The sequence below is a fragment of the Carcharodon carcharias genome, chromosome 5 (genome assembly GCF_017639515.1).
Source record: "Carcharodon carcharias isolate sCarCar2 chromosome 5, sCarCar2.pri, whole genome shotgun sequence".
Lineage (NCBI taxonomy): Eukaryota > Metazoa > Chordata > Chondrichthyes > Lamniformes > Lamnidae > Carcharodon > Carcharodon carcharias.
In genome coordinates this window covers 150,875,426-150,903,095 of record NC_054471.1, presented here as the reverse complement: position 1 = coordinate 150,903,095, position 27,670 = coordinate 150,875,426, and the positions used below count along the sequence as shown (strand labels likewise).

At 41.6% G+C, this 27,670-nt stretch overlaps 1 protein-coding gene across 1 annotated transcript; it reads right to left on the bottom strand.

Moving 5' to 3' along the window:
- Window positions 1-12,748: 12,748 nt before the first annotated feature.
- prdm13 (PR domain containing 13) lies at window positions 12,749-21,679 on the bottom strand. The gene is made up of 4 exons (XM_041188869.1): window positions 21,539-21,679; window positions 19,342-19,473; window positions 19,103-19,223; window positions 12,749-14,226 (listed from the first exon to the last, which is right to left on the bottom strand). The coding sequence occupies exons 1-4, from the start codon at window positions 21,677-21,679 to the stop codon at window positions 12,749-12,751; spliced, it is 1,872 nt and encodes a 623-aa protein (XP_041044803.1).
- Between the last annotated feature and the right edge of the window lie 5,991 nt (window positions 21,680-27,670).

The window sequence follows — 27,670 nt, the reverse complement described above, 5'->3', positions numbered from 1 at the left end:
AGTTCGGCCCATCTGAAACCCCTCATCCTGTGACCTCAGAGGCTCCAGCTCCACAGGTCGAAGAGGGTGCCACTGCCACACAGCATTGCCCAGAAAGCAGACCGGGGCCCTCCAAGACTCGGCCTTCCAGAGGATGCCCGCCAAAGTCATCACAGACAGGGCATGGCAGTCAGCAGGTTGCCTCTATCTCTGCTGTGGATGTCCAGGGAGCACCAAGACGTAGCGGCAGGGTTAGGAAAGTTAAGGAGAATTAGTTGCACAGCCTGGGCATGGGTGTTAATCACTTGTACACACTGTTCACTATTGTCAATAAACTCCTAAGAATGTCTCCCTGCCTATGGCTTCTTGTTCTGATGAGCAATGTTCTTGTCACTCAGATGTGAAACCTTTCTGCACAAGATAAAGGGCAGGCGTCTCAGTCCAGGGCCTCTTCCCTGTCCTCTGTGCAGCCTTCAGACCACAGTGATGGCTCAAACTCACACTCCCTGGAAATATTACTGACGCCTGCACCTCGGCGGTGCTGGTCATTGCTGCCAGAATGTAGTGGGCAGGCACCACAGAGTTCTCTCATTCTCTCAGTGTGCTCTCAGCACCTTTAAGGAGGGGCTTGTTCCTCGCCGCCCCCCACCCCCCCATCCCACCCCACCACCCCCATGTCTTCAGCATGTGTGACCACTGAGGCTGTGCTCCAGTTCCTGAAGCGCTCAGGTGTTGAAGGTGGACAAAGCATCAGAACTTCTAAAGTTTTACAGCTGTGTCTCTATGATATGACCCTGATCATGGAATGCAAGCAAACTGCCCTCGGACAGACATGAGTCAGACATTCTCAGAGGCTATGTGAAGATCTATGGAGTATCCTCACTGCATGTCATCATCATCCTCCTGCAATCAAGCGACTATGAGGACACTGCATCTCGGTGATTGGAGCATTCTCACAGAGGATATTCGTGCTACCACAAGCCAGACTGAAGTCAAATGTTCACAGATGTGATGTGAGGAACTTTGGGGTCACCTCACTGCATGTTGTCATTATCCTCCACAAAACTAGCTGCAATGGGGGCCTCCTGTGCATGCCTGCCTTGTCTGGCCAGTGTGAGGGCATTATCACCATCATCATCGCCTCCAAGGACCTCCTCACCCTTATCCCTGTCACCGTCATCTTCATTGGAGGAGATGTGTAGCTCCTCCATCTCCTCCTCAGCCAGCTCATCTCCCCATTGCAGCGCCAGGTTGTAAAGGGCACAGCAGGTGCAGACGATGCTTGAAACCCTCTGCAGACTCTATTGCAGGGCTCCACCAGGCACTGGAACCTCATCTTCAGCATCCCGATGGTCTGCTCTACCAAGCTGCGAGCTGCTGCATGAGTCTCATCATAGTGCTGCTCTGCTGCAGTCTGAGGCCGCTGCATGGGTGTCATCAGCCACTGCCTCTGCAGGTAGCCCTTATCTCCGAGGAGCCAACCCTGCAGCTTCTGTGGACCCTGGAAGACTCCAGGGGTTTGTGACTGACTGAGGATGTAAGTGTCATGCACACTCCCTGGAAACTGTGCACACACCTGCAGGATGCGTTTCTGGTGGTCGCATACCAGCTGCACGTTCAGTGAATGGAAGCCCTTGCAGTTGATGTAGTCCACCGTGTGTTGCGACGGAGACCTGAGCATCACATGGGTCCAGTATATCCACCTTGCACCTGTGGGAAACCCGAGATCAGGGCAAATCCAATGGATCTTGCATCCTGGCTGTCCTGGTCCCGGGTGAAATGCACAAAGTTGTGCCCATGGAGAAGATGGCATCCGTGACCTTATGGATGCATTTATGGGTGGCAGTTTGTGAAATCCCACAGAGGTCACCTGTGGAGACCTGAAAGGAGCCACTGGCATATAAATTGAGTGCCATGGTCACTTTCACAGCCACTGGCAGTGGGTGCCCTCCATGTCCCCATGGTGCCAAACCCTGCAGTAGTTGGCAGATGTGTCAGACCAGTTCCCTAGACATGCGCAGTCTTCGGCAACACTAGTTCTCGACCATCTTCAGAAATCAAAGGCAGCGTCTATAGACCCTGTGTGTCGCTAGGCACTGGCCCTTGATGACTCGCTATAGCTCTTCGGCAGCTTGTGCGGAGGCCCCAGCCGCCCCTTCTTCCTGAAAGTGCTGCTCCTCCCTCTGTGCAGCCAGGCACCTCAGTCGCTCTCTTCTCTGTCGTCTTTGCTTTCTGTAAGCCACGAGGCATACAGCTAATTCATCAGGCTCCATGATCCTGCTGCATGATGAAAGAGCGAGACACGTTGTTAGCATGGGTGTACTAAGAACCTGTGTGATGGCTGCTTAATGCATTGCAGAGAGAGCTGGCCAAGTGTGCACTGCATGGCTGTCCTGTTAGCTTGAACCACAGGGGAGACTGGTCCAAACCGGAATGCTGACATTGCAAGGGGCTGTGAGCATCTCCAGCAGTGATTGCTCCATGGCCAGCTTTAGCAAGGATTTTGTACAATCGTCCAACTGTTCTGCAGTCCACTAAAACACTCATTAGTTTGCAATCTGTGCCCAAAGGGTGAAAAGCTCTGAAGATTTGGTGGCACTTTGATACCTCTGCATTGCTTGAGTGGACAGATAAGCCAGGAGCCCAACCCCAATCATATCAATGTGGCTGTGCCTGGACTGTCTCCATTGCAGAGGAATGGTCACTTTATAAAAGTTTCCCTAATGCGCGGCCACTTCCCTCGCCCACCCAACCACCCCACCCCACCATGCCGAATGCTTGTACGCTATATTCAACATCAGGGCTGCGCTTAACCTCCCCCCTGCCACAAGTTGCCTCAACGGCAAGGCTGCCCTTAACCACAACCCCCCAACGCCCCTGAAGCTTGATGTCTAACAGGCGACCTGGCGAGTGCTGTGCAGCGTTATTGTGTACTCACCTCCGAGTTCCCTTCTAAGTGCAGGCCGCCAAGTACACGTCCTTTATGTGCTATTGTGAAACCATCAGCGTGCTTTCCCGCAGAAGTGGACGGATGATGCAGCTGGGGGGTTGGAGGGGATGGGATCAATTCCGGCGGGCTGGTCTGATAATCATATGCTGATGTATTACAATGAGGTTCCCGACATCTGATGGTGGGAAATGCGGCTCGCTGTCGGCAAGCTAAGTGTACAGTCTCGAACTGGTTTCCCACCATCGTAAAACTGACTGCACCATATTGTCTGCTCACGCCACCAATCATGCCCAACGCCAGCTGGCACGGAAAATTCCACCCAAAGTATCAGAAATTTCAGCACAGAATTGGACCTTTTGATTCGTTGTGCCTGGGCCAGTGCTGGCAGTTGAAATAAAGGAAGGTTTGCATTTATATAGTGCCTTTCACAACCTCAGGGTATTTCAAAGCACTTTTTGAAATGGAGGGCTGAATTTTACTGGTTGAGTGGGCTGCCCTATGTTGGTTGGAAATGCATGTCATTGTCATGCACGGTTGGCCGGCACACCTTCCTTCCTAGGGCAGGAGCTAGCTTACTGACTGTTGTCCGGACTGCCATCCTAACTAGGAAATCAGCAGCCTTAGCGGTGGCCACTGCTGAGACAGCCAGGGACCCTACAGTCTTCAGCAGGTAAGCAAAAATATATTTTTAAAAACTGAGGGGTCAAGAACTGGAGGGGATATTGTTGGGACCACAGAGGCTGCTTTCACTGCCCATAGCCCCATTTTTAATACAAAACTCTTCACCAGGCTGCTACTGGGAGGCTGCCTCCATTTAACTGGCAGTTTCCCCATGGGGAAAGGGGTAGATCTGCCATCAGCCAAGGCAAGATTTATTGACCATCCCTCATTGCCCTTGAGAAGGTGTTCATAAGGTGCCTTCTTGAATGGCTACAGTCGATGTGGTGTCGGCAAACCACAATTGCTAGGGAGGGAGCTCCTGGACTTCTGATCCAGTTGTGCATCAATATTCCATTAATGCATTCCAAAATAACATTTCTTCTTACCTCTCCCCATGATGCCTCCTGTACGAGCCTTAAATGTATGTTCTGTTTTGGCTAACATGTCAACCAATGGAAAAAGTGTTTCATTATTTGTATTTTAAAATATTTTCAAACTTTTGGTCCAATTCAATTAGATCTCTTTTTAATCAAGTCTCTTATCATAACTTTATTTTCTTACTTCTAATTCTATTCAATCTAAATTGCAGCAATTCCATGTCTCCAATATGCTTTCTAACAATGAAGCCCTCAGAAATATATGGAGTTCTCCAACTTCTATATCTACTTACTGATCAGAGAGAGTACTCAAACTCATTTAATGCTGTGACCCATTGAAAATTGCTGCAAAGGGCATCAGAGCACAAACAATCACTGCAGCCTTCTCAAAAACAGAAACAGAAATACCTGGAAAAACTCAGCAGATCTGGCAGCATCGGCAGAGGACAGCACAGTTGACGTTTCGAGTCCTCATGACCTTTCAAAAGAACTACGTAAAAATAGGAAAGGGATGAAATATAAGATGGGTTAAGGGAGGGGGGTGGGGTGTTGTTGGGACAAGCAGCCAGTAATAGGTGGAGATAACCAAAAGATGTCACAGACAAAAGAACAAAGAGGTGTTGAAGGTGGTGATATTATCTAAAGGAATGTGCTAATTAAGAGTGGCAAGCAGGACAGACAGGGTACAGATCGCTCTAGTGGGGGTGGGGGAATACTAAAAGTGCTAAAAGGTAGAGATAAACAGTGGGTGGAAATACATTTAAAAATAATGGAAATAGGTGGGAAAAGAAAAATCTATATAAATTATTGGAAAAAACAAAAAGGAGGGGGAAGAAACGGGAAGGGGGTGGGGATGGAGGAGAGAGTTCAAGATTTAAAATTTTTGAACTCAATATTCAGTCCGGAAGGCTGTAAAGTGCCTAGTGGGAAGATGAGGTGCTGTTCCTCCAGTTTGTGTTGAGCTTCACTGGAACAATGCAGCAAGACAAGGACAGACATGTGGGCATGAGAGCAGGGTGGAGTGTTGAAATGGCAAGCAACAGGGAGGTCTGGGTAATGCTTACAGACAGACAGAAGGTGTTCTGAAAAGCGGTCACCCAGTCTGCATTTGGTCTCTCCAATGTAGAGGAAACCACATTGGGAGCAACGAATGCAGTGGACTAAGTTGAGGGAAGTGCAAGTGAAAAGCTGCTTCACTTGAAAGGAGTGCTTGGGCCCAGGGACGGTGAGGAGAGAGGAAGTGAAGGGGCAGGTGTTGCATCTTCTGTGGTTGTATGGGAAGGTGCCATGGGAGGGGGTTGAGGAGTAGGGGGTGATGGAGGAGTGGACCAGGGTGTCACAGAGGGAACGATCCCTATGGAATGCCGCCGGGGGCCGGCGGGGGGGGGGGGGGGGGTGGGGGGCGAAGGGAAGATGTGTTTGGTGGTGGCATCATGCTGGAGTTGGCAGAAATGGCGGTGGATGATCCTTTGAATGCGGAGGCTGGTGGGGTGATAAGTGAGGACAAGGGGGACCCTATCATGTTTCTGGGAGGGAGGAGAAGGCATGAGGGTGGATGCGCGGGAGATGGGCCAGACACGGTTGACGGCCCTGTCAACCACCGTGGGTGGAAAACCTTGATTAACGAAGAAGGAGGACATGTCAGAGGAACTGTTTTTGAAAGTGGCATCATCAGAACAGATGCGATGGAGGTGAAGGAACTGAGAAAATGGGATGGAGTCCTTACAGGAAGCGGGGTGTGAGGAGCTGTAGTCAAGGTAGCTGTGGGAGTTGGTAGGCTTGTAATGGATATTGGTGGACAGTCTATCACCAGAAATTGAGACAGAGAGGTCAAGGAAGGGAAGAGAAGTGTCAGAGATGGACCATGTGAAAATGATGGAGGGGTGGAGATTGGAAGCAAAGTTAATAAATTTTTCTAGGTCCCAACGAGAACATGAAGCAGCACTGAAGTAATTATCCATGTACCAGAGAAAGAGTTGTAGGAGGAGGCCGGAGTAGGACTGGAACAAGGAATGTTCCACATACCCCTTAAAGAGACAGGCATAGCCGGGGCCCATAACCACACCTTTTATTTGGAGGAAGTGAGAGGAGTTAAAGGAGAAATTGTTCAGTGTGAGAACAAGTTCAGCCAGACGGAGGAGAGTAGTGGTGGATGGGGATTGTTTGGGCCTCTGTTCGAGGAAGAAGCAGAGAGCCGCCAGACCATCCCGGTGGGGGATGGAGGTCTAGAGGGATTGGACGTCCATGGTGAAGAGGAGGTGGTTGGGGCCAGGTAACTGGAAATTGTTGATGTGACGTAAGGTGTCAGAGGAATCAAGGATGTAGGTGGGAAGGGACTGAGCAAGGGGAGAGAGAAGGGAGTCAAGATAGCGAGAAATTAGTTCTGTGGAGCAAGAACAGGCTGACTGCAGCCTTCTCTTTTGTTTAGCACAGCCTAAATGTGCCCATCCTGACATGTGCTGCTGTCTGGAGGAACAGCAGGATCAGACGGGCCTGGTACATTCAGCGCCTTATTAATGGGTTCACTGATCAATGGTCTAATGATAACAGATCCTGACAGCTTTGGATGGGCACTTGAAAGAAATAAACTTGCAGGCTACAGGAATAGAACAGGAGAATGGAACTGACTAGATTGCCCCATAGAGGGCTAGCATGGAATCAATGGGCCAAATGGCCACCTTCTGTGCCGTAAATAGATAACTCTATGATCTCTGAACCAGTATATATTCTGGAAATTCACTCCCTAATCCTGGAACTCCCACCCTAACAGCACTGTGGCTGTACCTACACCACATGGACTCCAGCGGTTCAAGAAGGCAGCTCACCACCACCTTTGCAAGGGCAATTAAGGATGGGCAATAAATGTTGGCCTAGCCAGTGATGCCCACATCCCACAAATGAATAAAAAAATGTAGAACCCTTTATCCTAGCCCTAAGGTCAGGAAGTTAGGCAGCAGTTTCTATTCCCTAACCTCTTGCCACAAGGAGCTATGCCTTCTTGGAGAGAAAGAAGTAACACTGTTTCCTGGCCAAATCTTACATTGGATGTGCACACTGCTGCAGTTTCCAATGCTATATCTTTCTGTAGTATCTACAATGCAGTGAAAACTTCCTTCTTGTTGTTGCAAATGAGAGCTGAAGACTGCATTTGTTGTAGACTGTAGAGCCATTCCTGTCAGTCATTTCACATCCTCGGAATCTACAATAAGTATGATTTTTCATGAACATTTCTTTGGTTTGGCCCCGTCTGCCAACAGCATCCAACAGTGTCAGAATTTTTTTTCTCTGCTATCTGCCCTAAATCATTTACATCCCAATTCTACATCAGTCACTCACTCAAAACAGGTTATTGTATTAAAGAATTTGCAAATTAATTTCAAAAGTAATATTTTGGAGTAGTAGTAGTACAATTAATGCAATTTACAGCGGTTATTATTGAACCTATATCCCCTTGCCCCACTCTCGTAATTTAATTTAAATTGGTATTCTGATTATCATTTTCTATACCATTTACTGTATTATTCACCTCTATAAGATCATCTCTCAGATACCTCATGCCTGGGCTCAAAATCCCAACTCATTTCAGTTTTTAACATAACACTGCCATTAGGGATCAACATTGTGGCTTTTCTCTGCAATGTTTACAGAGCTTGACTGCCTCCCTTGTTTCTCAGCTCTCAGCAATGGTTCAAGAAGGTGACTCACCACCACCTTCTCAAGGGTAACTAAGGATGGGCAACAAATGTTGGCCTTTCCAGGAGTGCCCACATCCCATAAAAGAATAATAAAAATTACTCAAAGTGCAGTCTGACCGGAGTACTGTACAGTTTGATCACAACTTCCTTTGATTTGTATTTTACTGTCGCGATTGTGTAGTTCAATGTTTTATTGACTTTGTCAATTCCCGCTTTGACTTGGCAAACACAAGGGAGGGAAAATTTGGTTCACATCGTGCCAGAGTTGCACTACGCAGGCTTGCATCGATTCCCCAGTGGCAGCCAGTGCCGCATGATGCCACCTTTGCAATCTATGCAGTATTCCTCAATGATATCAATGATCCACACTGGTAACATCCCACAGCATTGACTGTACCTGGAGAATCGATGTAGTCGGTGTGGCATTGCTTGAAATGGAACTATGTGAACAAAGTTTTCACCCAGAGTCAGCTAATTTCATCCAATTTCATCTTTAGCCATTTTTAGCACCATTCTTTAAGTTGCCCAACTTCTTTTTTTAGGTGCAATATTTTACACTTGTCTGCATTAAATTTAACCTATCATTGATCAGCCCACTTAGTTTGTTTAACCATTCTATGATTTCTGAGCTACATCATTCGGTGCCATTGCCTTAAAGTATTTGGTACCATTGATAAATTTGACCAATTTGCACTGAGTTTCTGAATCCAATTCAATTATTTAAATCAGAAGCAGAGGTGGTTCCAACATTAAGCTGTGGAGCACTTTCCTCAACCCTCCCTCAACCCTGATATAACATCTCTAACCGGAACCCTTTATAATCTGGAGATACTCAATAGGTCTGGCAGCATCTGCAGGGGGAGAAACATTCTGATGAAAAGTCCTTGACCTGAAATAATAACTCCGTTTATCTCTCCGATTAAGAGACGGATGATATTAAAGTCACAGAATGTTGCGAGCTCTATTCAAGATAGGAATACAAATTTAAGAATTTTTATAAAAATGTTATAGCTTTCAAAAATGATAATATGTATCACTATCTTGTTCATCGCTGCAAGACACTACAAAAGTGACTAAATCACTGTCATTTTAAGAACTCTTCAATCCCCTTATAAATACTTTAACAAATGATTCAGAACTTTACTATCTTGTGTTCATCTTTAGTTTCAAGGCCTTTGGCATCTTGTAATGTTCTCACCTCTTCACTAAGAGGTTGCATGCTATCATGGTACTGAAATAATTGTTACAATTATGTTTGCCTTGGGAGCTATGTTTTATTCTGGTTCTCTCCTTTCCCCTCTGGTCGACCTTTTGATGCATTTCTCCATTATCTGAAATTAATTCTAGAGAATCTCTTCTTTTTTCCCCTACACACTTTGTAGAGGTCTTTTCACTCTTAATTTCACTCTTTTTTTTTCCTAATCGCTTCAAGTTGATGTTTGTTGAGTCTGAGTTTCATGATCTTAGGTATGCACTTGCAAAAAATGCTATGGTGTCCTTTCAAAACAATCTGCCTTAAATCACTTGATAGAGCCCAGAAAGAACATATTCTTCCAGAGCTAGTCAGTTTGAAAATTGGATCAGTAAAAGTCAATTTGTTCTAAAGTTTCACCAGGATAATGCAGTATCTGGTACCAAAGTTATCGTTGGTCTAGTGATGCATAACTGGTGCTTGGACTTCATGCTTTAAAATTTTGGCCTGGCAAAGCTATTTTTTTTTATTTTTGTTCTATTTGAATTGTAGTATTAATTGAAGTAATGATGCTTCAAATTGAACTTTATTGTGAAATACCTTTTTTGAGTGAAAAAGTTTTGAAATCATTTTGTTTGATCTCACAAGCACCCTGCCATCCCCCCCCCACCCCACCACATCTCCCCCCACACCACCGCGCCCCCCCCCCCCCCCCCCACCCCTCACCCCCACCACCTCCACTGCACCCTGGAAAGCTCTGCCTATTTTCCACTGATGCTCAGCATTATTCCATTTCTCTTCTATGGAGTTGGGCAACATGTACTCCATTGATCCATCTGAACTATTTTTCTCATTTCTTTGAACTTAGCACTATTCAGTTTATCAACTTGGCTCCTGGTCTTTGGTATAATTGAATCCCTATCCTCTCCTTTCACAAACAGTGGGAGTATACCAAATGGTGTTACATCCTCTATTTTTGCAAGACTCCTATGTCATTTCTCCCTATTTCATTTACCCTGAGGTGAACTACACTCATTAACCCTATTAATATACTTGTGCTTTATTACTTGCAAATTGTCAGGTCAGTCCACCGGTAGGATGTAGCCCACATGTCAGCTCTCTTCATCAAACATCTACATATTGCATCCTAACAACTAACAACAAAAGCAATGGTAAAAATTGTTATTTTGTTAAGGGAATATTTGAAATGTTTCCACCTGTTAGTTATACTTTCCAACCAATCCAAATCTAAGTCTATCGAAAGTATTTTTGTTTGGTATGGTTTTCCAGTACATCATAGTACAATACATTTGAAGAGTGCATCAGAACTGCTTGGAACATCTATGTGTGTGTGTTACATAAATCCTAATTTTAAAAAATAAGAGCTCTAAACTGTGCAGAACTGAAAGGCTTGCTTCCCACTAATCTTGCTTTGTAAGATAGATATATTTTTTCTGACAATAATTCTCCTGCAAACAACTTTGTTGTAGATTACATTTGGATATATAGTTTATTTCAACTGGGATCAGACACCTATTTTCTGTTATCTTAGCACCTCACAAACATACCGCCTCTTAACTGGAGAATCATTCCATCCCCAAAAGATTGCTAAACATTTTTCGCAAACAGGAAGCAAATGGCTAAAAACTCACTTTTATGTGCGGTATACAAAACCACAAGCAATGGGTGAAGAGTCCCTGCTAGTTTAGGGATAATTTGACTTCATCACTCATGAACTATACTGGCCGAAAAAAAACTTCAGACTGTGTACACCCCTATAATAATTCACCCGTTCTTCAACGAACAATGGCTCACCAAACATACACTGGCCTTCACAAGCATTCAATCTGTGATTAATCACGCCCTATTTCAGCGCCTTTCCCCTGGATTTATCTCACTTCACTAAATTATAATAAAAGGCCGGGTTATATTGAAAAGGATGTAAGTTTTTCCAATCTATTTGACTGCATACCGGGGCAGTGGTCTGATCGGGGGTGGCATTCGGAAGCTGTGCTTTATTCCCATGGAGGCCGTCTGGCCAGCCATCCAATCTATTCTCGCTCCCTCTTGTAACACATAGCCGCGAAAATGTAATATCCGCCAAGTGACGGCCCACATGACTTCTGACAAGTTCCAGTGCTCAATATTAGTGAGGACCAGAAGCTGTAAATGAATCTGTAACTCTTTAACACTTAAAATAAAACAACTGCAGTTGCTGGAAATCTGAAACAAGAACAAAGGATGTGGAAAGGCTCAATAGATCAGCCAGCATCTATGGGCCGTTAATAAGTTAACAGTTAGACTATGGTGCGGCCAATCGGTCAGAAGATATTTAACCACGTTATCTGGTGAAAGTGTTATCCCATCAATTGATTGTAAATCTACACAAAGTGTTACATATTCCGAATGTTCAAACACTTCCTTGTACAGATTCATTAACATTTTATGTTTTTCAAAAAGTTCGTTTTTATTATTACGAAGGGTTTTTTTAAATCTGAGATTAAACAGATCTGCAATGATTGATTCATAGCGTCAGTAACCCAATGTTAGCGGTTACCCTCCAAAAACTCTACCTTCCTTTGACATTTTTGATCAATTGGCAAAATAATTCAAATCACACTGATTATGTTTGCAATGCAACCTTAAAAGCCAAAACAATATTCAATGGTGGCATTCCTAAATGCAGCAGTAATTAATATATGAATCTTTCACTATTGTGACGCTTGACACACCCGGCCCTGATTGGTAGGAGAGTCACTAATGGTATATGTTACAGCTTTGATGTGAATTTAGAAAACGGAAACCCATGGAGGGGAAAAAATGTTTTGTTTAATTATATCCAGAAAATTGATAAGATCCGATTATGTTATTTCCAAATACAATTTCGAACATATATAACTTATTTTAGATTTTTGAACCATACAACAGAATATTTGAACAAACCCATCCATAATCCCTTACAAAAAATTAACAAGATTGATGCAAACAAATCTTCAAAATGTTAAGTAAGTTTATTCGAAAATTCTCGCACAATGCATTGCAATGAAAGGGCGAATACCAAGTGCACTGTACATCATTCAATATAAAAACAAAAATACACAACATATTGTTCTACTTCACAAAAAATTATATTTTCTTTGAAATTATATATAGCATTATCACATACTTTCAGTTTCATGCTCCTATATGTTTCCAGAAAACATATGTACATAAAGATGATCAAACCAATAATGGATGCCCTATTTTAAATAGTTTAACTACTTACTAATCTATCAGCAAAAGTCACTCTGTCATGTTTTGCGGGCGTCTTATAGTGCTTTAATGTTTGTCCCTTTAAAGACGTGAGTTCAAACAAAATAGAATAATTGCTCCCAGCTCTACATCATAGGTCACTTTTAGCTTTGTCTGCTAATAAAGTATGTTGACCCTCACACATTTGCTTAAATGATTGATATTCACTCTGGACCTGTCGACTTATTAATCATCATGATTTCTAGATGAGGATCATTCCATTTATGGAAATGTGTCGGTGATATTAGCGTTTACTTTATGATAATATTGCATCGACGGGTAAAATCTGAAAGGAAGTGCATTGAGGATTTGATTTAATCACGTTCGTGTTATTCAATTTGCTGAGTTTGTTTTTTTACAGACGCTTTGAGCTTATTTGTAATTTCATAGTAAATTATTAAACGACCATCACTTGGCATTCTTAAATTGCATTAGCCGGAACTATGAATATTGCTCAGCCCTAATAAATACCGTTTACCATAATAGTCACCGAAAGGCACAATTCCTATCATCTTATGTACAAAATAAACAGGCATTTTCAGATGCTTCAAGCATTTTCGTTTTTGGCAATTCGGTGTTTACTCGCGTCAGTCCTTCAAGCTATTCATTGATCGTTGTTCTTTCCTGAATCTTGATCGCTCTGATCATCAGTGAAACATACGTCCACGTCGCTCTCGTTACTATGATCACTTTTCTGCTCGGCGTCGTCAAAGGAAGTTTCCGTTTTGCTCTCAGTCTTGTGCACGCTTTGTCCTGGGTGTCTCGATTTGACGTGCCTCTCCAGGTCCCTGCGACGCACAAGCACCTTGCCACAGAATTCACACCTGTATGGCGTGTTACCCTCGGCGTGCAAGCGGATATGTTTGTTTAGGTTGCTGGGATCTCCAAAGGGTCGAAGGCAGACTTTGCATTTTAAAGGTTTGTACCCTGTATGTGTCCGCATGTGAATTTTCAGACCGTATTTACGCGAGTAGAGTTTCCCACAATATAAGCAGAGGTGACCTTTTTTGGGCTTGCCACTGGATGTGCTGGTGGTGGACATGGACTCCAGCCGAGATCTGCTCTTTTCTGCAGCAATACTCGATAGTTGTTGGGTGTGCATGGCAATCTCTCTGTCAATATTGGCTATGGAACCAAGTTCGGGGTTGAGAGATGGAGCTCCAAAGTAGGTGACAGATTCTGGGTATTTAATTAAGTTGCTGAAGTGGAATTTTAAGGGGTAATAGGGGGGACTGTAGAGAAGTTCACCATTATAAACGGTTAAGGGCATTATGGGGATGTTGCATTCCCCGGAGAAAGGTTTAACTCCTTCAAATGGCGGGATGGAGAACCTCTCAAAATGAACGCTCGTTGGGATCGGGGTGTAACGGTTAGGGGACAAATTGGGGTGAAGCCCCCTTTCCACGTGTTTGAATGCAGACGCCTCTTCAAAATTGGGAAACGAGGGGAAGCCCCTGGTTGTGTTGCTGCATGGCAGTGCAGGGAGTGGCGGCTCGATGGAATGAATACATTTGGCTGGGTGACTCCCCCCCATGCTCTCGCTGGTGGAACGTGGTGATTTCACACTGCTCAGGAGTTTATTGAAGCCTAATCCATTTGTTTTAGTGTTGCTGTCTCCGCTTGGATCAGACGATATTAATTTTGATAATCCAGTGGGTTTAAAAGCGGATCGAATCCCAGGATGAAAGCCCATCGCGCTGACTATTGAAGTGCCGCCTATAGCCGTCAGGGCTCCATGACTTCTGGCTGAATTGACACTCATGTCCAGGGCCCTGTCCTGCTCATCCTCGTGTCCCACGGTTTTCTTGCTCATAACCATTTTAGCCAAAATCGGCGACGACGATCGTTTAAGCCCCTCTGTGGAGCCAGAGGAGATTTGATGGCTATTTCTCAGGGATGTTGATGAACTGGATATGTCGGCTGCCTTCGGAGATTTGGTGAAAGTCTCCGAAATTCTGCACTGGTCGCTGTTGATGAAGCCCCTGCCATTACTCAGAGAGCAGTGGAAGTGGATATGAGCTATTAAAGTGTTCGGATATTTGAATGTTCTCCAACAGTACCAACAAATATAACGCTCCTCCCCTAAAGAAATGAATGAGAAGAAGACTAAGTTTTAGGATAAGGTTATACATATTCCCACATAAACTACAATTAATATGAACAAGAATTCTGCCCAAAAGGTGCAGGATAAGGTAAATAGGTGACAGCGTTTCAAATTATTATCTACATTTCAGCAGTAACCGATGCAGCCACTCCCACATCCCACGAACGAATTTAAAAATACAGATATAGATTGTAAACAAGCGTGTAGTTATTAACACGATCCTTATATGATGCTACAATGCTTACTGTCACTGTTTCTATTTCCCTCCCACTACAGCAGCCCAGATTCTGCGACCCAAACAGATAACTTCACAAATTAAATGGCAATAAATGTAGACGGAAGTCAATGAGGCAAATCATTTGGTAAGATAATTTATATGTAATTCTTAGTTCTGTTATTTAATGATTCTGTTCTCCAAGGAGGAAACACAAGCCTGATCAGACATATACAATCTAGACAGTTAATGCTTTGGCCTTTGCAGGCCTTGGAGGTGATAACAGCTGTTCCTTGAAATCATGGGGCGCTTGAAACAATGCACTTGGCCCATCTGTTGATGTTGAAGAAAGGAGGCGTATGGCAAGGAGTTGGACAAACTGGTGAAAGAACAATCTATATATCATGAGCTTTGCATTAAAATCGGAACAATGCCTAGGATATAAACGTTGCTATTCAAAGAGTTACAGTTCCTTGAGGTGCTCTCATTTGTAGATGTTCGAACGAAAGGATGGCGTCATACTAGTCATTTCACAATTTAAAGCATGGTTCTGTATATTCCACAGTCATTTTATAACCTTTTTCTTTCCTTTATAGCTGATTTTTTTGGTGTTTCCTTTTATAAACGGGTCTCTTTCCCCAGTGCTTCAATGCATTTACTTTTTTTTCCCTTCCTTTCTTTCTGTCTTTTAATTTTGTTTTGCCTGGTCTCTTCGTTTATTTTCCACTTCTTTTCCTTTGCTTTCTATTCGATTCTATTCCTGAAACCGATTTCCCCGATTCATGTTGCTTCGTGTAATTAACATCCTGCTCCTCGTCCATTGCTACATTCGCGCTAATGTCAATTTTATTTTATGGCTCTCAAACTAATATTGCGTGTATAATTAAAATTAAATCGACTGTTTCCCAGCATTGACCTCAACAATGTAGATTATTTGTGAACAGTTGAAATAATTAAATACAACTTTGTTCCGGCCATTTCAATTGCAAAAATCTCTAAAGGATCAAATAATAATTAGTCCTTCTGTCATGTGCTGAAAATCAATGCGGGTAATAGCATTTAGTCCGCTTATTTTACTGATAATTATGCTCTGATTCTACCCATGGAGCACAATTAGCAAAAGTGTGCATCAGATACTTTTGATTCTCCTGGATAAATGGTTCTCATATTTCTAGTTAAGATATCTGATATTTCATTGAGTTTCTTGAAATTGGTTCTATTACTTGTTATTTCGAAATCACACTAAAAGTATTCACAAGTATCAACACCTTTATCAATGAAAGTAGAATGGGAACTTAAGGTTGTTTACATTTCAGATACCTACGTTCAAACTCCTACAGGTAAAACCAAAAAAAATCTGTAAAATCGAAATATAGGGGTATATTTCCCTAAAATGTTCAGTCAGGCTGTTAAAATCTATTCAAAAAACAAAACTTTAGTAAGTTCTGAACTTATAATCTTCAAGTAAACTACATTTTTTAAAAACAATTACAGTTAGGTTTACACAGATGATGCATTCATTAAACCTATGTTCATGTCCAATACTTGTGAAACTAATGCAGTTTTACCGAACATGACCTGCTGATAATCTGGCCGTCGTGTAAAATGTTTTACATGTTAAAACAATTATGTAATGCGAAGAATCCGTGAGATCAGGCGCCAAAATACTGTGATTGTGTTATAAGTAAAAAATTAACAATGATTCTATTGTTCAAAAGTATCTTTTCATACGTTGACTATTATGCAGGAAGGCAAACTAGTCAGCTAAGGTGTTGCAATCGCATTTTAAACTTTAACTTCAGAAAGATTCACTGTATTGTCTATTCTCTCAGTTTGCACTGCAAAGCAGGCTAGTGTTCAGGAACATAAATTCCAGGTTCAGGCATATGATTCAAGATGAACAGTGTTTGATCCAGTAATTCATTGACATTCCAATTCAACCGCTTGAATTCAAAATCAGCAAGAGCCGGAGTGTTATAACTTCGCGCTGAAAGTGAAATGATTTTAAGAGAAAGTGATCAGAACCAGCCACTAAAGGAAGCAGGCGATACACACGATTTCAATATCACCAGAGGCCTATAAAATAGTATCGACAATACCTGTGAAGCATTTCACTGTCATAGGTACTGCCGAATTGTTTGAAGTATACCTGCTCGGTCAACGCTACTGACACGTATACATACACTTAAGGACTGAACACTTATTCCCTTTGCAACAAGTTGAGCTATTTGTTTTCAAATTTACATTATAGCACAAAAAGGGAAAATAACAGTCGTTTTGCGATTATTCATGGTTCTTCTTGCACGATCGATCCAGGGTGAATTATAGTAGGTGGCCTTGGTAGGGACACAACTGGAAGCCTGAAGCAAGGGGTTTGCACACCGCCTGTTGATTTTTGGGAGCGCCTGCCAAACTTACTTTTAATTGCTAAGGCGTCGTGAGCTACCGTGACAGAAACAACGACTTCAGTAATCCCATCACCTTGCACTTTCTCTACAGCTTGGTTTAGAGACTACAGAAGCGCCTCAATCCTCCCCTCCCCCATCAGAGACCACCAGTTCCCTACTCGTTTGAAAAATGAGATTTAATAGCTGGGTTCGCTACTGGATCTCTCGTTGTTAATCCTTTGAGGAATGCAATATTGTTATCCGTACACAGTTTGGAGCCAGGATTCCTCTCCGTTTTCCCCTCTGGAATCTGGTATAAATAGTTGTTGCCTAATTCTCTACCTTAAACGCAAAACAATAATATCCATGAAATCCACTTTTGAACTGTTCAGTCACAAAACACTATTTGTTTGAACAAGTATTCTTCTGCCAAACCTGGCTAGAATTTAAACAGTTTAATAATCATCAATCAAAACAGGCAACGATGAAACAAAAAGTCCAAAGTTTTCAAAACAAGTATACTGCATATTCCATTTGCTGTCTCTTTAATCCTACCTTATTACTAAATATAGTTTACATATATGTGCGTAAGTAAACTGCAATCATGCAAACCTATATGGTTTCATGTGTATGAAAACGTATGTATATTTAATCATGTGGATGCATGCATTTGAAGTTTTTTTTCCATACAAGAGAGATTTGTGCACGCGATCTGTAAACACAAACACATCTATCTTCAAAGATATTTTCACGGTAAAATGGTGACCTGGTAACAATTGCAGCTTATTTTGCAATTCGAATCCTAGTGATGATTTGCCCCAGTGAGCCTTTGTTAAGTTTTGCTAAGTCAATCAAACATTGAGCTCTCAAGCACCCCTTTTCCCGGTGGACCTCGACAGCTTATTAGAATTTCTTCCGATTGATATAAAACATGATATTAAAAAATACATTCGTCTGTTTTTTTTTTGTAATGTCTACAATTTTCAATCGTATCCTTAAATTTGGTCCTGAGCAACAAACTGTATCTTTCCGATGCATTTCCTCTTCTACTTTAAGGGCAATAGAACCAAGGACTATCTACTCAGCGTAGATCCTCGGTTGACTGATGTTAAGAGTATGTTCGCACGCCTACGAATTGCCTGTGAAAAAGATGGGGTAGAAACTTTCCGATTCTCAACAACCCCAACTACCCAGCGATGCTGGTTACAATCTCAACTCTAACGGGTGATGCTGAGAAAAACGTCACTTGCAAAGAAGGAAAGAACCATCGAAAATCCAATTCTCGCAAATGCAAGCCAAGAAGGCATCATTGTCCCACGCATTTATCGGATTCAAGTTTATTCCTTGAACACATTGTGCCACCACATTGACTCTTGTACAACAACAGAAATATCAAATAAGTCAATATCTGTAATTTACTGTTTCTTGCAGGCCAGCAATGAAATGCATTCACCTCCCTATTTTGTTGACAACCTAAAAGTTCCAGATAAAGTGGCCCATTTCATCGCCTTTCAAAATTACGTTGGGCCGGGCAGAAAGTGCGAGTCATTTTACCAGACCGTGTCTTGTTATGCGCACATGGTACATGATACTGGGGGAACGTTCACTCCATACAGGCAAAACAATGCTTGCAATGATTGACTGTAAACTGAAAATGGATGACGCGTTTTCAACATTTGAAAAAGATGTGTCCCCTTTAGGTAATACGGTCCATTGAAGCATATCTTGGGTGCCCATTGGAAACATTAAGGCTCACAGCAAATTTGCATTAGTCCCCGGTTGATTACAGTTATTCCAATAACTTTAGCATTTGAGGAATAAAAAAAATCGTCCATCTGCCGTAATTTCACTCAGACAATATATTTCGTTATCGATTAAGGTAGAATTTAATGGTCCTTAATCATATTTTGGTGCTTTTCGTTACATCACGGTAAACCACTGAATTGCTGCAATAAACCTGCGTGTAAATCGACCCTGATGGATGCCCATATACATTCATACGTAAATGATATCCATGTTCACAGGTACTTTGTGATTACAAGCAATCTGTGTTTATGCTTTCAAAGCACGCAATAGATATATATAGCCTCACTTAATCTTATATGTCCATAAACATCTCTGCGGGAAAGAAAACCCTTTCATACTGAGCTGCCTAAAAATGCTGTTTAATGTAATGCATACTTTTCAATCTAAAGATACTTTTCAGCGTCCACCACTTCTCTTATCCAGTGAGACTGAGTTGATACCCCCTACCTTTCTCATCATGTGTCGGTGTGGCTGTGGTTGGTATATCGAACCACTGAGCCAGAGCTCTGGAGTACCATGCTGCTAACTCTTCCCCGGGCTGGATATCCCTCAGTGTTCTGTAAAAGATCTGCGGAAGAGAACAGATGCAGAAGTCTAAGGGTTGTGTGCGATTTTGTTTTTTGGGGGCTTTTTTTTGTTAGCATGATAAAAAGCCACAATTGTGCCAGAATTGTAATGTGATGTACCTGTCCCCCTGGAAGGTCAGTGATCGCTTCCAGATTCTGCTCTTGGACGTGTCTGGCAGCTCGGATTAACTCTATCCACTCCGGGACAGAGTCGCCAGCTTCATCAATCAAATCCCCTCTGACAAAGCGTACCTGAAATACATCCCCAGCACCACAGTTTAGGAAAGGCAAATGGAAGATTCCTGCATTATCCCTACGATAATCTTTTGATTCACATACACTAGATTCACCTCGTTAGTCTATTTGCAACATATACATACCCCATTATGTCATTTAAAATCATATTCGAAAGGCTCCGTATAAAAACACGATTAAAACTAGGTTTATTGATAAGCATCTTTCACCCAAACGTTTGAGCTAGGCACTTTAGGTTACCGAAAATTGCATTTAAAACCATCGAGTGAAGACTGCAGACAGGAATGGTAATGTTAAAGGGAATGTGTTCAGAAGACACCTGACGGCGACCTGCTTCTAAACCAGTTAAGAATTACAATGACTCGGAGGAGCTGGGGTTACACGGCCTCGCTTAAACTAGAACAAAAAATAGAGAAGTTGCATGTAAGACACAAACTGTCGCAATTTGTTTCACATCGCTGTAAATAAGAAAGATTCGCAGTTATTTTTATCTTCTGTTACGTCTCAAGTTTCTTCGGCTCAATTAAAATTCCACATATGTTGGTATTTAGAATTCAGAATGAGTGATCAAGGATTAGAATTATCCACGGAAGAATGAAAATGAAAAAAAGCCGCTTTGTTTATCAGTTACAAATCCGAGCTTCCATAGTTGCGCCTTTACAAACACAAATTCATGTTAACTTAATTGCAACTTTCAGATACTTTAAATATATTTAGGTAATACCGCAGTGCACAAAGAACTTCCATCGCCGCGTGTTTTAGTGACACCTGTTCACTTTTAGCAATTGGCCGATGGTATCATTGAATTTCGAAGTGCACCTGGGCTTATCTTTCGACTTGTATTACACCTTTCATGCATTGAAATTAAGTTCGCTAATAAATATGCTAGCGTACGATTGGAGAAACCCAACCAATAGACGTTTCAGTATTCGCTATAAAACGAAGTTGCCAACAAAATATTGGGCTAGGGTGGAGCAGGCGCGGCCATTTAGAGTCGCTTGGGAAAAGTTAGCTATAATTAGACAGAACGTTGCTTCGGCAAGAAACAAAATCGAAACAGACGAGAAATAAATAACTTAGTTTGTCAGAGCGTTTAATGGAGGGTTAACAAATTAAAAATCTGACCATGACATACGACACGGTATCTGCACCTGTTTAAGGAAGCCCATGACAATACGTGGAATTGGACAACTGGAAACAATTAAACTTGAATAAGACTTCCTCTGTATGCATGACTCTGTTTTTATTATACACATACATACGCACACACATACAGTAATATTAGTAGCCAAACTGCATGAATTGTAATTGATTGTGCTGTGCAATGTAGTTCAGCTATTGATAACTTAACTACGGCTTCATGGAGCAAGCAGTGTTTGGTTAATAACAATTGTTCATCTAACTGTAATTGCCAAGTGTGTAAACTGAAAATGATCCGATTACTTATCATTCGATTATTTTAATTAAATTAATGATACCTGAATATTCGAGGAGATAGCGAAGTAGCTGCTAAAATTCCAGCCATCCCAGCTGAATAATGAATCACTCACAATAAACATTTTCGATCTCGGTTATGGATCTCGACAAGAGTAAAATAAATTAATTGAAGTCTAACCGCACGGTTAATTACTGACCATATAATTGAACCCTTTATCCGCACACGAGAGCAAAAATTAGATCCAATTAAAGCGGCCTGTCAATAACTTTACCACAAGTTAACACACTATGGTAATTTGCAGAAAAATACAATTAACTAACAATTAGCGAGCAAACGATGAATTCGGACCCATGGCATCAAACAACCTAAAGCAGAACCCGCAGAACTCAAAGACCAGACATTTGCATCTGCCCAGTAACTTACTCTCGTAAAGAATTGACTTGTAATAGTGTTTTGCTTGGTTTTGAGAGAGAAAATTAAACTCCGGTGATTTTTTTCGGAGCAGCTGCGAGGCTCCTAACTGGTTAGGAGTTAGAGTTATCTCCCTCAAATCCCGGAAAAAAATATAAAGCAAAGGGAAATTTGCAATTTAGAAATTTATATCAATGCAACGAAAACTGTTACCTTTTTCTTGTTGCACTGCTCCTTGCGATCAGACATGTATTTTCCCAGCCTAAAAATGCCCTGCAAGGGACCCAGGCGCAGACCGGCTGGGATGATGCTTTCCGCGGTCACGGTGATCGCCGAGCTCCGGGGGGTTTGCATGGCTCCGGGGATGCAGGGGTGGGGGTGGGGTGGGGGGAAAGAAGGAGCGGAGGAAGAGGGATGGATTGACAGCGAGATGAGACAGATGAGAGAGAGAGAGAGAGAGAGATGGGCACAGACTGGTCTCCGCCTGCAAAATGACGCGATGGAGTCCGTGCGCTGCGCTTTTTCTATCCAAAGGGGGGAAGGTTGCGTTTGAGCAGAGTGCACAGAGTGCCTCAGTTTGGTGAGAGAGTTTTGGTGCGATCACAGCTGCGAGCCACAGCCAAGAGGGTCAGAGAGACACACATGGAGACTTTCCCTACCCTGCTGAATAATAAAGTGCTCGAACTGGCCAGGAACAATGGCCCAGGCGACCTTCCCATTCCCAAAATCCAATTTGTCAAGGGCGCAAAAAAGGCGATTGTGAATCAAAGGTCTGGCGGGACCATTAATCGTCAGCTTGTGTTATTGTCCAGCAGACAGTTACGATATTTTAAGTGACAAATTCACTGTATAATTTCTCCATAAATTTTGCCTTCTTTTATTGCGACCAACAAAACTTTGGGAAAATAAGTGACTAAAGTTAAGTCTACTTGGCTGATTCTTTTCAGGTTAAATATACTTCAAAGATTTTTCTCTCCCCCTCGGTTTTTTTTTATTTTCTCAGAGGAGTGGATCTCGGTTAAACAAAGAGAGCAGGAATGTTTGGAGGACTTGTTAACTTCTATTGATTCGGCGTGTGCCGCATAGAAACAGGGCAGGTACTTGATGCTAAAACACCAGAAGAAAAGTCGCTACTGTCTCAAGATAACCAGCATCAACATTTGACCAGCTCTTCCGTTAAACCCTTGGTCCATCCAATTGAGAAAATCATTTTAAGCCAGTGATTCCAGGTAACCTTTGACAATGTTGAGCTATTCTAAAGCCTATTTGGGACTGCGATTGGGAAGTTCAGACTGACCTACTTCCTTAAAACAAACAGCGTGGGACCAGTTTTTCTCCTAAAGGGGCCAAATGCAATAGCTCGGAATTCAATCGCTCTTCGTTTGAATAAAGCGTTGCACTTCTTCAAAATTAGAAAGCTTGAGATAAGATCTTATACCTTTGAAAAACTGTTTTTAAAAAACAGATTTTCTTCCACAACATTTATTTGCGATTGTCGTTATTACATGTCTTTTAGGGCATGAATTGTTTGGGATCTAACCGTTTTACACGTGAAATAAAATGCCTTTATTTTAAATATTCCTCACCTTGAATGTGATTTTTAAAAAAGCCAGTTTGAGCTACTTGGAAAGGTTCTCGTCCTTTGGTCGTCAGGGAGTTAGATGTTTATAAAAGTGAAATAAATCGTTTATCTGTTTAACCTTCTGTTGAAAGTGAAACAGTTCCTATCATTGGGAAAGTGTTTTAACATTAGATTATTTATACTTCAGGCTAAAAAAAAGTCCCTTTCTTTATTCGCAGGAAGATGCTAAAAAAAAGAAATGTTAGTCTAAAGAATTACCTCTGCTGCACTTCAAATATCCCGACTTTTTAAATTAAGGTTTTGTACTGTGTATTTTATGTAAAGCAGGTGAGCTTTATATTCTTTTGAGGCTAGCATTTAATATCCTGTCAAAGGTACATTAGTGAGAAAAGATATTAAATTGTAACAATAACTTCAAGGTGGATTGCGATTCAACAGCACTGGAAGGCGTTGACAATAACCCGTTGAATTACCATACAACATCCATGTAGCTCATGTGTGGGCAGCTTTAAATCTATTATATAAAATGGCTAAATAGCAAAATAAATGTATTTGATACATTTGGAGGAAATATAAATGATCTGTGCCGAATGCCCAGTTCTTGACCGTATAATTGTCGTATTTTATATTGTAATATCTCTAACTGTTGCCACTTGGTACATCCATTTTATTATGAAGTGTTACCAGAACGGTCAACAATCCTTTGTGAAACTGTGCAATCGGTGGAAAGACCTATATAGTGGTTATCCTGTCTGCATAAAAAAAACTTTAATTCTTAGATATGTTATTTTACAAAAGTTGTGCGTTTTATAGACAGCTGTCATCTTAACAGTCGCCGTTTGTTAAGGGGATTTTAATTTGACATAATCAACAGGCACATCAGTGTTGGTGTCTTCCAGCCATGGTTGCATCAGATATATTCACTTATTAACTATTCATCAATACATATGTCACGGAAAGATATGACGCCTATATTTCTAACGATTTCGTCAGTATCGAGCAAAATGCAATTTAATGGCAATCGCATTTGATTGTATATGTCTACATCAATACATTTTTGGGGGGAAGAGTTCTTCCTTCCTTTTGCATTCATTGTTATATAATTAGGTTTATTTAAAATATCGAATGATAACATTCGACCACTATGCTGGATGGGTGAAGAGATTTTTTAAAAATACCAGGGTTTGACCTCTTTGATAAGTCTTCCTTGGCCCTTCCCTCAATGGCAGAAAAAAGAAACAAGAAGTTCGGGGCAATAAATTTAAGCCATGAACATGTCCCTGTAACCTCTGGCCTGGCGACTTTAGGATGACACCAAGTTAAATTGGGCAAGCAGAGGTAGATGGCTTTGGACTGCAAGGTACCCCACTGTTCCATTTGTGGAGCCTTTCCATACTTTATTTAATGATCTCAAAGCGTGAACGACACGCGAACAATTTTATCAATAGGACCATGTAAAATCTGACTGGGAGGAAAGTTATTTATTAATGTAAGCCAATTGTGACTGGTTCCCAGCCACTGAAAATAAAAAAATGCTCTGCTCTGAAATCATTCACAGCAGCACGGCATTTTTTCTTCCACTCTGGCTCAAAGATGTACTATTCCAAGTGAAATAAATTGGCTAGAGGAGAGGGAAGAAACACGTTTTCTTTTATATTTCCCCCTGAAAAAAAAATAAAAAGCAACGGTGAAACCAATCTAATGTGTCCACTGGAGCAGGAGCCAGAATGAAAGCTGGGGTGTTAAAAGTAAAAGCAGTGTTCGAAGCAAATGGGATGGAAAATTAAATGAAATTAAATAGCTTGAACGACTGTATTGTGTCTTATAAAAGGACACATTAATTACATGGTTTCAGCTTTATTCCAGGACAATGTTGTGGACTGGGAGATAATCAAAACATTCCAGGGCTTGCTGTCACAGACTTTTAACTGGCGACAAAACAATATTTTGCAAGCATCAACGGAAGATGATCGGGTTTACACAAAATATAGTTTAATAAGAGATCCTGTACCAGCTTGAGCTCTTTTGCGCGTGCCGCTGAACTGTCATTGCCATCAAGTAACATTTTTGGCATAATGTTCTTTTTGATTTAACAGGTTGCCCGATAATCAGCCATGAATGTTGAAGAACAACAGACGTCCAGAGCCACAGCAGCCTGGGCCAATGTCCCACCAGGGAGCTCCATTCAACACATCAAAATGCTTCTGGCTAGAGAAGGTTCAACATTACTTTCAAACCAGCATGAATGCCTGTATATAGAGCCAACTTAATTATAGGCAAACAGTGGAATAAATCAGAAGTTCTCGCAAACTCCTGTGCATAAGGAAATCGTTCTTAATTTAACCCTTCTGAAACTTTGGCACTGTACGACTCCCTGCGGCGTTCCTGAAATATTCCTAAAAACAGCTTTGAAATGTTTAAAAGGTGAATATAAATTATACTAAACCTTAGGCATTTTTGATTTCACGTTTTATTGCTACTGTACTTTTGAATGGAGGGAATTGCTTGTAACGTATTGCTGTAAGGTATTCAATGCGTTCAAAGGCGAGAAAAGAGTATCAAATATATGAGAAACGCCCTCCCGTTGTAGGCTAACGCAATAAGAGAAAAAAAACACCCTGAATAGATGTTTTGTTTTATTTTGTACTAATATAGCAGCTTAATATCAGTTAACAGAAACAACAGCACACTTAGATGGTTGCCAGTCATTTATTTAGCTTATGTCAAAACTGCGGTTATTTGTGGATCCAGCCACATGACCTACTTAGAAATTAGACGCGAGAAAAAATATAACATTTTACATCTGGTAAATAAACAAGTAATTATTCTTCCCATGCAAGTTAAGCGGATCTAAAATTAAGATTTCAAAACCCGCACCTAAGGTTGAAGATATCTTTATGCCACGAATTCAGTATGCAAGAAGTCAACTGCCTTTTTAACAGAATTTTCTAACTTCTACTTCGTTTCCGGTTGACGTGGTGAAGATAAAAGGCCAGAGACTTGTGGCTGAATTGAAATGTTTCGGTGTACCTTATAAATTCATACCTTTTCTCACTCGATCGCATTAGAATGAATTCTCCACTCAATTCGATTTTCCTTGCTGTTGGGCACATTTAGGAGAGAGTCTATTTATGAAGTTCATTTCTAGGCAAATGAATTCAGAGCCTGAGCCCAATGAATAGGACCGTGTGTCAGCCGCCCCTAATTGGGATTAAAGCACTCGGGACCATATGCACAGAGTGACAGAAATTCTCAGGTTTCATTGTATAACACGACAAGATCAGTAACCAGCCAATTTCCAGCCATCCTTCTGAATAACATAGCTGCTCACAATACAGTCTAAGGCTTACTTGTTGGCATACCTAGGCCGTTTATTAACTCTATTGAAAAATCAAAAATAAAACCACATTTTCAATAAAAGGCACTAGCGTTCCTTGTTTCCATTGTAGCTCTATATAGGCAAAACAGCACGCGTAAAGTACAACATAATTATTTCAATATATTGGCCTTAGAAATTAAGGCACTGCCAAATTAATCCGTGTGCTCAGAAGCCTTTATTTAAAGTTATATAGAGCTTTATCACATTTGCTCAACATAGTCAGAAAGGACCTTTGGGAGATAAATAATTTTGTTCAGTTTTCGATCAAAATGTTGATTAATGTAGTTTTTAAATGAACCAAAGGGATGGATGGAGTCATGAACTAGGTTATTTGATGTTGTTGTCATTTACAAAGTTTACAGAGTTAGGAGAACTGCTCAGAACAAAACGATTTGCTTTCAGAGCCTTGCTTTGAATAGCACATGTGAGAAGAGAAACAAAAGGAACCGCAGCCTTTTAAATGCCAGTACGCTGTAGTAGACCAATAAACAAGCCCGATTATGCCTTGCAACTTGAATGACATGTAAGCGCCATAAATGAGGCCTGGTAGTTCTGCAAGAAAGCAACCTGGAAACCTACGAAGTTGGACAGATTTATATTCCGTATTTGTGGTGAGACCACAACGTATGATCAGATGTTTGCATTGGCTAATAACTTTATTTGATCTATAACCACTGCAACATGGAAATGTTTTAAAGCATTGATGCGTGCGCAAGACGCATCAGGACAATTATATCCCATTTTTATGTAGCCTTATTTTAGGTAATTATGTGATCTGGTTCGTCGGGTTCTCTTATCATCTTACGGATCCACAAAGTGCACAGCAACATGTAGGGAGGCTTCGTACCTACCTGATTCTCTCTCTCCCCCGCTAGCCTCAGTACACCCCTCAACCGCATCCCCCACCACCCCCTATATCCCCATTATAAACCGCAATATCATTACATTGAAGATAGGGTATTAGCGGACGAGAACATTTATTGGACTAGTGAATTTCAGGAACCAATGGTTGATGAAAGATGCATGTTCTGTTAACTATTGATCCAAGCGCTTGAACAATTGAGTGCCGCAATCGGATTCATCCCTGCCATATGGAAATACAATCACTTCAAAAGAGAGGGAAAGCAAATGAGCCAGGCGTGCCTGATTGCCGAGACAGTGATGTCCATTTCTGGTAGGGGCCATGAGAAGAATCTGATTTAAATTAAGTATTAGTTCTTATGTATTGCTGACAACTGTAAATTGGTGCAGATTGCACGTACTATGGATTTAACACGGATGCAATACTGTGTATTAAAGCATAGTTATTAACTAATTAACCAACTAGTTAAGATAATTGACAACCTAGCGTTGTCAGCGTTATAAGCAGGGCTAGACTCCAATC

Bases quoted from the DNA above. Each gene is read 5' to 3' on its own strand.
- prdm13 (XM_041188869.1), bottom strand. From the start codon at position 21,679: ATGCAAACCCCCCGGAGCTCGGCGATCACCGTGACCGCGGAAAGCATC. The intron at 19,474-21,538 runs GTAACAGTTTTC...GATGTATTTCAG, and splicing joins AGCAGTGCAACAAGAAAAAG to GTACGCTTTGTCAGAGGGGA. The intron at 14,227-19,102 runs GTAGGGGGTATC...TCATTTCTTTAG, and splicing joins ACCGACACATGATGAGAAAG to GGGAGGAGCGTTATATTTGT.